Here is a 10,681-nt window from a genome sequence, read left to right as displayed (position 1 = left end):
CCACCTATCTTTTCTTTTATATGTGCACTACTGATACTTAAAGCTTTCGCTCCTTATATTTCTAATCTCCATAGAAGCGTTCATAAGGGCCGGTCTCTGCTGCGTGACGATGATGTGTCTGTCAAATGTGGTTGATGCAACTGGCCCTTAATTTAAAAGTATCTACAAGCGGCCGTACCGTACTGACTGAGTCCTTGCTGCGGTTAAAATATCTGTCCTCGTTTTTTTTAGGGTTCCGTATTTGTTATAGCTGCGGCTGCGTCTAACGCACGTTTTGTGGACCACGTTGAGGCTGCGGTTCGGTAGTGTTGTTTGATCACACTGTAGAAGCTTTTTGGGTGAAATGCGAACAAAATTACAAAAATATGTTGCAATAATAATAGTGGTATGTGGAGCCTTCTTGAGATCGTGTAGATGACGTGCAGCTTGAAACTAGGAACATACTACGCGGACGTCCGTCGTAAAACGACCGCGACCGCGACCTAGCTTAATTAAGCTAGGAACACACTACGCGGACGTCCGTCGTAAATCGACCGCGGACGGGAATCTGGACAATGGAAATACACATAACCGTGCAAACTATCGGTCGACGGACGCGGACGTGGCCTTGAGCGCACGGACGTCCGATCGAAATCTGGCTCTCTGGATGTTTTGTTCCGTGCACACTGATAGGTCGCGGTCGCGGTCGTTTTACGACGGACGTCCGCGTAGTATGTTCCTAGCTTTAACTTGAACAAACTAGAAACAGTGAACTGAACGAACTTCAAGTTAATATAATGAAAGATGGAAGATTGCCTGCTATTTATTAAAATAATCTTTTCTTATGTTACGTTACGCTAATGTAAGGGTTTCGCTTAGAAGTTATTTGATAATTAAAAAGCGTATGTAGGAATTGTATCTATCTTGTATATTAAAATCCAGTTACGGCATTATCAACAGTGATCCGGTAATTTGAAGTCATGACTATTGTATCAGTGTTTACAACTGGAGTGTTAGTTTTCCATACGGCCGTCGAAGTAATATGGCTTATTATAATGCCGGGAATGAATTAAATGCAACTAGTGCAGCCGATATCGTAGACGAGGACGAAATCGTTGATGATCTATCCATAGTTCCTTTAGATAAAGATAGCTTCGGTAAGTTAAGCTTGCTAGCAAAAATGTAACATAGTATTTTTTATACAGCTTCAGTAGTTTTTAGTTACGCTTTATGCTTGAAGTAAATGTTGCTAGGCAATATGCATTCAAATTGTAATCTTTAATTATTTTATAACTATTATGTTACTTTTAGGTTTTAACATACTAATACATTTTTAACAACCTCTTGTTTTAGACAGGTGCATGTCTTGTTGTTATATTGTATACATCACAAATATTTTTTATTCATAGTAATGTAGTAGATGATCAATAAGTTACTTGTGTATAACTTGCATAAAGATATTTTTATTGTAAATCAATCTTAAGTTTGAAGCTTCTTATAAAATTGGACAATAATTTTTAGCAATATGTGAGTTATGTGGCCGCGTAGGCCGTCGCCGACAGTTTTATCCTCGTAACAACAAGTTTTGTTCCCTGCGATGCCACGCAAGTAGGACAAGACGGAAGCATTGCAGCTGGAGATTTAAACTCATGGAGGGTGCCGAACACATGGCGGGGCTCATCCCTCTGGAGCCTCTGCCTCAGCTACAGCAGTGGCATGCTACACTTAATGACATTCAGGTACATTTTATTTAAGCATTGTCATACTATGAGTATGATCCATGGCTTTGAATTGTTTTTTGATGTGTTCTTCATATAAAAGCCATGATGGGCTGTAGACATGTGTTATCAACATTTTTTAATCCATTTCACTGTGCTCTAAAATTTAAATTGAAACATTTACAGGCTGGTCCAATTAAGCAGCCAGCAGCTCAAATAGCCAACAGCTATGAGTGGAAAGATGAGCTCTTTGGCTGTGACTTCCTTGCAGCGCCAGTCAGTTTGTTCAAACATGCTCCCCTACATGAAATGTGGGATAATACCTTTGAAGGAATGAAAGTGGAAGTCAAAAATACAGATTGTGATAACTATTCAGAGAAAATGAATGACTTTTTCTGGGTTGCTACAGTATTGAAAGTAAGTATATTTCCTGTATTTGATAGATCCTGGTGCCTGGATTTTTAGTCAACTTCATGCAAAAGCTATCTTTTGATTATTCTCATAAATGGTGAATTTACATACCTCTTAATATTTTATTGCAATTTTCTTACAGGTCAAAGGGTACATGGGACTTCTGCGTTATGAAGGATTTGGTAGTGATGATTCAAAAGACTTTTGGGTGAACCTATGTTGTTCTGAAGTGCATCCTGTTGGGTGGTGTGCAACCCGTGGCAAACCACTTATACCTCCACGAAGCATAGAGGATAAATACACGGATTGGAAGAAGTAGGTGATATTGTTAATTAAAAAAATTGATTGTGATATAAAAGAAAAAAATATCTTTATTAATTTGTTATTTAAGTGTACATTGCCAATTTTAAAGATTTTATTTTTGTGTTTTAGATTCTTAGTCAAGCAGTTAACCGGTGCCCGCACATTACCAGCTAACTTCTACACCAAATTAAATGACAGTCTTAAGTCACGGTTCAGTATTGGCTCCATAATGGAAGTTGTGGACAAAAATAGGATATCACAAGTTAAGGTAAGAGTAGGTACACCAGTCTTCTAATCAAGCTTTCTGAACTATGTATAGTGGAGTTGGGTTAGTTGAATACCATGGTAATTTTAAATCTCTTTACCAGCTAATATGATCCCATCTGTGAAACTCAAGGGCAATAGAACATTTTTTAAATACCTACTTAATTACTGATGCAAACACACAATATTATACTTGACTATGCTAATACAAAACTCAAGGATTTATACAACACTAAAATAATTAAATCTTTAATTTTTTTCAGGTTGCTAGTGTAGTAGAAATTATAGGTAAAAGGTTACATGTGAAATACTATGATAGTTCTCCAGAAGACAATGGTTTTTGGTGCCATGAGGACTCTCCACTCATCCATCCAGTTGGCTGGGCCTTCAGGGTCGGCCATCCATTGGATGCCCCTCAGAGTTACTGTCAGAGGGTTGCTACAGGGAGGTTCTTGCCAAATGACACCACGGCAGATATGTTCTACAAGTACCCTACAAATGAGCCGCCGTTATTTGTGGAAGGGATGAAACTGGAAGCCATTGATCCTTTAAATTTGTCAGCTGTGTGTGCTGCTACGGTTATGCAAATTTTGAATGAAGGGTAAGAGTAAAATAATTATAATTCATACAAATAATACGAATTTAAATGCTAAATGATGAGAAAATAGTTTGTGAAATTAAAATCTTTGAACTGCTTTTTGATCTCACATATTGTACGTAACGTATTGTGAATGTGATTATGTAATACGTCCTCACTTTGATGTCCACTATAACATTGAATAGCATGATTAAATAGTAAAAAAAAATCAATGAAATAATAAAATAATTGTTATTGTTGTTTCTCAGATACATGATGATCCGAATAGACTGCTACCCAGCTGATGCGTCGGGCGCGGACTGGTTTTGTTATCATCAAAGATCACCCTGCATATTCCCTGTGGGATTTGCTCTAGCAAACAATATACCGCTGGTGCCACCTGCTGGGTAAGTATAACATATTGTAACCATTAGATACTAAACCCCTTATTCATAAACGTACTCGTTCGTTTGTCCCTTTCCGACGTATTGGTGTGATAGAAAGGGACGGACGGACTTTATCGGCTTGATAACTATAACTTTAGTGTACGTTTATGAATAAGGGGGTAAGTATCTTATTATCTTTCAAAAATCTGTGAACAAACATTTTTGAAAACCGGGTATAAATTGATTTTGCGATTTGCAGCCTAATATACCTAAATACGGCTATTGTCCGTATCCGTCTATATCATACGAGGCTGAAACGTGCGGTTTGTCGCTCCACGCCGTACGCTATATTTACCTCACTTATTAGCGTATTCTTATTAAGCAGTTTACCTAAGTTTACGAAACATCTATAACATAGTCTATTTGTGGACAGTTATACGGCAGAAGACTTCAGCTGGGAGGAGTACCTATGCGCGTGCGGCGGGCGCGCCGCGACGCGCACTCTGTTCGCCGCACGCGGCCACCTCGTGTCGCACGGCTTCGTGTGTGGCATGCGGCTCGAGTGTGCAGACCTGATGGACCCGAGGCTCGTGTGTGTGGCTACAGTTGCGCGGGTTGTCGCTGACCTCCTTAAGGTAAATTATGCGCCAACAAACACCCCCAAGGAAGTATTTTAAATCATAGAGTTGCGAATTATCTATTCACACTTGCATCATACTTACAAATTTTTAAACTTACAGTAAGGTAAGGGCCCATTTAGACGGTACGAGAACTCGCATACGAGTTTTATTGCATTGCGGTATTTGATCTGTCCAAAATGGTATGTAACCTCAAGAGCCCGCAATGTAACTAAAATCGCATACGAGTTCGCACGCCGTCTAAATCAGGCCTAAGTCGCCTTATCAGATATATCGGAGCGGCCAGTCTCACTAATGTTTCTCACGCCTCCATTATCAAGGCGTTAGAATATGGTTATAATGCGTGTTGCCGTGTTCAGATATTTTTGAGCACCTCGACTGCTCCAATGTAGGTATTTGATGGCTACTGTACATTATGCTTTTGAACTCAACATATGGAAATAAATTTGTGCTTTAAATACAATTTTGTTCGGCAGGTCCACTTCGACGGCTGGGGCTCGGAGTACGACCAGTGGCTGTGGGCGCACAGCACGGACATGTACCCGGTGGGCTGGTGCCGCGCGGTGGCGCACCGCCTCGAGGGGCCCATGCAGCCGCCGCCGCGCCAGGCGCGCAAGCCGCCGCCCAAGAACCACCGCCGGCGGCGCCGCCACCATCGTACGTATTCTTTGTTCAATGTGCCAGTGGAAAACGTATCGCCGCCCGATTACAATATCCGCCAGATCGTCGATTTGTACGCAAGTCGTCAAACCGTTGATACATTGACGGAGCCAGACATCCCAACCCAATTTATAGGTTTAATAGTCAATAAGTCACACAGGAAGTTTACAAACTACCGTCGTTACGGTGGGTAAGCTATTGAGAGGGTTTCTCTGTCGCACTAGAAATACAAATGACGTCACAAACATTTTTATAAGCAAGCCAACATTCAAAAGTATACTTAATTACTTATGTACAATAGTTCTGAGACACTGACAATGAATTCTTGGCTCACCGAAAAACAATTAGCAGTAAGAACAGTAGATTCTACCAAAATATGTCAAATTACTCAAGTATCTCATAAACTTTTCTAAATTACAGCACCAAAAGCCCAGCCACAACCGCCGAATACGAACGAAGACAGCTCTCAAAATTCCGACATGGGCGACACAAAAAGCTTATCACCGCCCACTAGCGTGACCCCCCACTCCGAGGTCTCTGCCGACGTGGAATCAAGACACGGCGACATGGAATCGAGACCTGACGACATGGATTCGAGACCTGATGAGTCTGAATCGAGACCAGAAGAGTCAAGACCGGATGGGGAGACACCTGAAGATATGGAGTCGAGACCGGACTCGGAGCAGAGGGCAGACGATGGCGAGTCGAGACAGGACGATAAGATGGATGTGGAAGAAGCGGCTACAGAGACCTCGCATGAGCGGCTCAGCGATGAGACGAATCAAGAGTCTATGGTAAGATTTTAACTGTCAAGCCGCAGACTGGACGCAAACGGCGAGAAGCAAATCATTCATCTGTTGCACTCAATCAATTGTATGAAGCGATTTTGATTTGCTGCTTCACGGCCGCTTGCATCTAGTTCCTGGCCATACATATTTAATAATCTCCGCTCCACCCACGCAAATCAGAAGCGCGATACCAGTTAACCTTCTGTATATTTGTATTATATTAGCTGATAATTTAGCTGAAATAGCCGAATACACAGCGGATTATTAACGACTCGAGAATTTACACTGAGACGCTTATATGGGTCAAAAAGATTTAGTAAAAACGTCACTTCTGTGGACAATATTATAAAAGTTAACGACTCTGGTACATTCGTATCCCGTTTTTCCTATTTGAGTGTCAAGAACTAAAAAAATGTTTCCCGTCATTAGAATGTAGTCTAAAAATTAGCACTAGATTTTCTTAACTTTTGTAATGTCCACAGGAGAGATATAACCAATTACCCATACATTAAAATCTGTTTGACCCATATGTCTTAATTTATATTTTGCAGAGCATACCGACGGACGCGTCGCAGGACTCGAGCGTGCACACGGGCCCCGTGTCGCCCGACACGTCGAGCCAGTCCGCCAGCGACAAGCTGATCCCGCGCCTCGTGGACGCGGGGGTGCCGCGCGACCAGCTGTCCTCCGTGGAGCCCGAGAACTGGACGCCGGCCGACGTGGCGCGCTTCCTCGCCGTCAACGACTGCCAGCCCTACACCGACAACTTCACACACGTCACCGGCTCCCTCCTCCTCCAGCTCTCCAAGGACGAGATCATTGAACTCCTCGAGATGAAGGTCGGCCCCTCCCTCAAAATATTCGACCTCATCCAGCAGCTCAAATGCAAGATTAAACAACCTCAGTGTAGACTGAACTTCAAGTGAGGCGCGGCTTCGAACCGAGGACTCGAAGGTGACGGAAAACAGTGGCCTTTTATGCACTTCCGGGATGCACTTACAAATAATTGTGTCTTTACAGTGGTGAACATGGGACCCTATTTGACGCGATATACCGACGGCATTTGCTCGTCCGTTTCACATTACAGAGAGGTCTAATAGGGTTGTCGTTTATTTTTTATTGTCATACGCGATACAGTTGCAAAATGGGATTTGACCGGTGAGGTTTGAGACACCGTGGGCGGGCCTTCTGTATCCCTATTGTACGATTTGCAGCTAAACAGTGTAGATTCTGTGTAATCAAATAAGCTGTCGCAAGTTTTATTGCATTATTTATACACCGGTCGTTACTGTCATATTTCTTGTAGTCATATTCCAGAAGTTATAGCATATTTAACATTCAACATCGAAATATATTGGGTTGGATGGTAGCTTTAAGCATTAAATTTGCCAGTACCGGCTGCTTTACTTTTATACTTCTAAACCATATTTATTTTAAACGTAAATAGGTTATTTTAACTTTTTACTTATTTGATATATATAAGAAAGGAGAAGCAAGGATTTACTGTTAGTCAGCTGAAATCCGATCGTCATTTAGGTGTAGGTTGTCAGCCTGTCACTGTTCTTACACTCAGAATCGGGATAAGCTATAATAAAGACGCAGTATTCCTTGAGTATACATTATAAATATTCTGTCAGTGCTTCGTGGTAATTTTTTGGCGCCCGAAAACTTGAAAACTTTTACATAATGCCTTGAGATAATTATCTTCGTTAGTGCCTGTAGCGCCTACAAAATTTATATTTATCTTTCAATTGACTAGTATAAAAGACATTTGATGGTGAACGGGAAAGACTATATTCCGGCATTGAAAATCATGGTAAAAAAAAAAACAAAATTGAGACTTCACTCTCCTAGTACGGAGAAATGCATCTCCTTAGTTTATTAATATGCATGAATAACTAGTTATTTGGTCAGATGAATACATTATGAATAGTGTATTTAAATATGTGATAAATCCCATTTTGCTTAGAAGCAATAATAGTTACGGTGCTTAGTGTTATTAATTACCTTTGCTATTTTAGAGGTAGATGCTTACCTCCAAGCGTGTTAGCTATTTTAGTGGTATCTTTATTTGAAACAGTATCTCAGTAATTGTGTACTATAGTCATATTTTTGTATGTAGAATATGTCTGCCATATCAAGATACTGCCAGTTAACGCAAGGGATGTTGTACTATACTTATTTCGTGTGAGTGTGTTGAATATTAAAGCTGATGTGAGATAGGCATACTTTATAAAATGTAAAATTTATACAATATTACAGGAATGTATTAACAAGTATATTTCTTCGGAATTACCAAATGCCTTAGAAGTTTATACACATACGAAATTATTTTTGTGTGAAACTGACATTCGCAAAATCATACAATGCACACAGTATGACAGTATGTAGTGCATAAAAAAATACTGATTTTTATTTATACCAATTTCTTTTACATTTCATATTAATACTGTTCATTGTACTGCATACGTTTTGTACTGGTTTTGAAAACTGCCATCTTAATATAATATTACGATGATCATTACAATTTTCAAAATTAGTAAAATTTTATTCAACATTCATCTCTTCTTGATCATCTCTTGCCAAAGTTTTATTTAAATCGTCACAATCTAAAAATTACTTTGTATATATTCAAGGGTTTTATATATTGTTTATACCAGCATTCTATTTTGTGTGACTAAAAATGGGTTTGAACGATTTTAATTATAAATAAAAGCATCAAATAAATATGGATCTTTTATTTTTATGGACATATATTATGGTTGTAATTGGTTTTCTCTTAACTAATTTTAAAATGTTACCTACGATTACCTACCAATGAATCTCCTTATTTGTAGAAATATCTTGAAGCATTTGATTTGTTACTAATCTGAAATAAATTATTAGATTAGCTTTATCATTTTCATCATTAATTGAAACATAAAATACAGACGCAAATATCAATAGAATGATACGACCTGAATTCCTGATATTTTTGTTAGCGTGTGTAGGTGTAAACTGACTCTAATACAATTTCGAAGCACATGGCTCCTATGTAAATGTTGGTAAAACCTGACCAGAAATATATGACTATTGTCAGGAGGGCACTGTTATTGTGATGTATGGGTTGACAGTTCAGTACCTATAAGTATATTATGATGAAAGTAGTTCTAATACCGCATCATGGCGCGTATAGTCAGATATTTCTGGTCAGGCATTGAATAATTAAATCTGTTCAGAGGGAATTCATTTCATAAACGCGATGGCAAAAATTGTTGAACCTATATGTCTGGGAACCCTCGCAAAGCTTAATATTCCAAATTTTGAAATGCTACACTCGTGGTTCAATATGGCAATCTTTCGCATGCTCGGGTATAAATATTGGCACGTAAGGGTTAAACAACAACTCTGCCCCCTTGTAAAACAAATAATTGCAGTGATTAAATGATTACCTCATTGTGTGGCTGGGCACTGAAGATGAATAAAGCGCGCAACAGAGTAGGTCTCCGGACTTCTGGGCGTGGCATTTGTGATACTCCGACACCCACGTAACTTCGCACATACCACCTAATGCGTCCAATTCATCTGCGTATAAGATAAATATGCATGGATTATCAATTTATCAACTATAACGCGCATTATAAACTGCCGATTGCTTACCACAAAGGGCGCAAAATAGGTTTTAACTTTGACTGTTGAGATTACAGACAATTCAATACGCGAATCAAATGCCGCAATGTAATGAATGAAACTCGCAACACTGTAAATAGGCCTATAGTCTGATGTCTTTTTCGATATCTTTGAGCATAGGTAAATTAACTGATGAACATTACAAACTAGTTAAAATGATTGCAGCACCATCTGCTTTCAACTTTACAGACAATTTTCTCGTATATTTATGAATTACTTTTGCTCGAACACATTACAAATAATTTACTTTTTTGTCCACTTTGTGATTTGTCCTCCCGGGCCAGCTCCCTAGCTGTAGTGACGTAGAAAGTCCTCAATATGTCCACTTTGTGAGCGCCGGGCATACCTCGATTCTTCTGGTTGATGGCATGAAGGTGTCGTGAAAATACGCATCTTTGATTGCTTGTATTAACTAGTAGGATTCTGAAAAGAAGGTAGTACTGAGCTTCTCGATATCGATCCCAAATAATATGTAAACCAATGTTTTGAATATGCCCAGTCTGGGCAAACACGTAAAGCGAGGCAATTTAGAGCGAATAAAATTTTAAACTTTCGTTGTAACGAATATTATTATCCGCGTAAACCATGTTAGTCCGTTCTCTATTGGGAAAAGGTATGAATTTTTGAGTACAGCATTGGCGTTTGGTATGGGTATTAAACACGTCCTCCTGAGTCAAATAAGACCGGTAGCCACTTTGAACTCCGTGTCCGAAGGGAGGGAGGGGGGGTCAAAGTATGGAGCTCCCGGTGCTCAGAAAAAAAATTCTGGCCGATTAGTTAGAAGTTTTAGGTTAATTTTGGTGTCATTTTTATGTAACTAGATAATGCTTAATTTATTCCCAATACTAGTTTTTTAGGGTTCCATAGCAAAATATAGCGCAATATTTAATAAAATGAATTTTTAGTAGTCACGAAATGCAAACAAATCCTCATATTTCCATATTTTTGTACTAAACTTGTTTTTTAAAAAATACTGTTAAAAAGTGCATTTTATGAGTAATCTAAAAACATTAACAATAAATATAAAATTTATTATATTTGATGTAAAAAAAAATTTTGAAAGTACTGCAACGATCGCCAGCGCAGCATAGGGGACGGTACATTTTTTTTAATAATGATTAAAATACTGCGCCCCGAGTGTTGCCCACGATAAAGAGGAAGCAATGTGTTAACTTAGGGTATATCGTACCTCCTCCATTCTTAATTTCATCAGTATTTGTTAAGCCACTTGGGCGTGAAAAAGTAACAAACTAACACAAGTATGCTCACCAACTTTCGCCTTTATAAT

General features: G+C 39.2%; 2 protein-coding genes across 4 annotated transcripts in view; one reads left to right on the top strand and one right to left on the bottom strand.

Moving 5' to 3' along the window:
* The first annotated feature begins 785 nt into the window (after positions 1–785).
* On the top strand, positions 786–8,334 carry LOC125227290 (polycomb protein Sfmbt-like). Of its 2 annotated transcripts, none has more exons than XM_048131567.1 (11): positions 786–1,136; positions 1,501–1,718; positions 1,884–2,114; positions 2,251–2,423; positions 2,541–2,679; positions 2,939–3,276; positions 3,522–3,659; positions 4,072–4,273; positions 4,753–4,933; positions 5,357–5,730; positions 6,276–8,334. In XM_048131567.1, the coding sequence occupies exons 1-11, from the start codon at positions 1,022–1,024 to the stop codon at positions 6,648–6,650; spliced, it is 2,484 nt and encodes an 827-aa protein (XP_047987524.1). In that variant the 5' UTR covers positions 786–1,021; the 3' UTR covers positions 6,651–8,334. The 2 variants fall into 2 exon arrangements, with proteins under 2 accessions (XP_047987524.1, XP_047987531.1); XM_048131574.1 differs by having other exon boundaries at positions 1,012–1,136; positions 1,592–1,718.
* The window catches only part of LOC125227321 (protein fuzzy homolog), a 22,439-nt gene continuing 15,303 nt past the window's right edge, over positions 3,546–10,681 (bottom strand). The window contains exons 6-9 of one of the 2 annotated variants that reach the window (XM_048131610.1): positions 9,641–9,816; positions 9,156–9,288; positions 8,540–8,593; positions 3,546–3,655 (exon numbers count right to left, since the gene is read on the bottom strand). In XM_048131610.1, the coding sequence (XP_047987567.1) occupies positions 3,625–3,655; positions 8,540–8,593; positions 9,156–9,288; positions 9,641–9,816 (394 nt within the window). In that variant the 3' untranslated portion in view covers positions 3,546–3,624. The remainder of the gene's footprint in view (positions 3,656–8,539; positions 8,594–9,155; positions 9,289–9,640; positions 9,817–10,681) is intronic. The other variant, XM_048131618.1, reaches the window with a different exon arrangement.

This window comes from Leguminivora glycinivorella, chromosome 1, assembly GCF_023078275.1.
Source record: "Leguminivora glycinivorella isolate SPB_JAAS2020 chromosome 1, LegGlyc_1.1, whole genome shotgun sequence".
NCBI classification, from domain to species: domain Eukaryota; kingdom Metazoa; phylum Arthropoda; class Insecta; order Lepidoptera; family Tortricidae; genus Leguminivora; species Leguminivora glycinivorella.
Note: the sequence above shows the minus strand (reverse complement) of the source record. Positions and strands in the feature narration are given on the sequence as shown.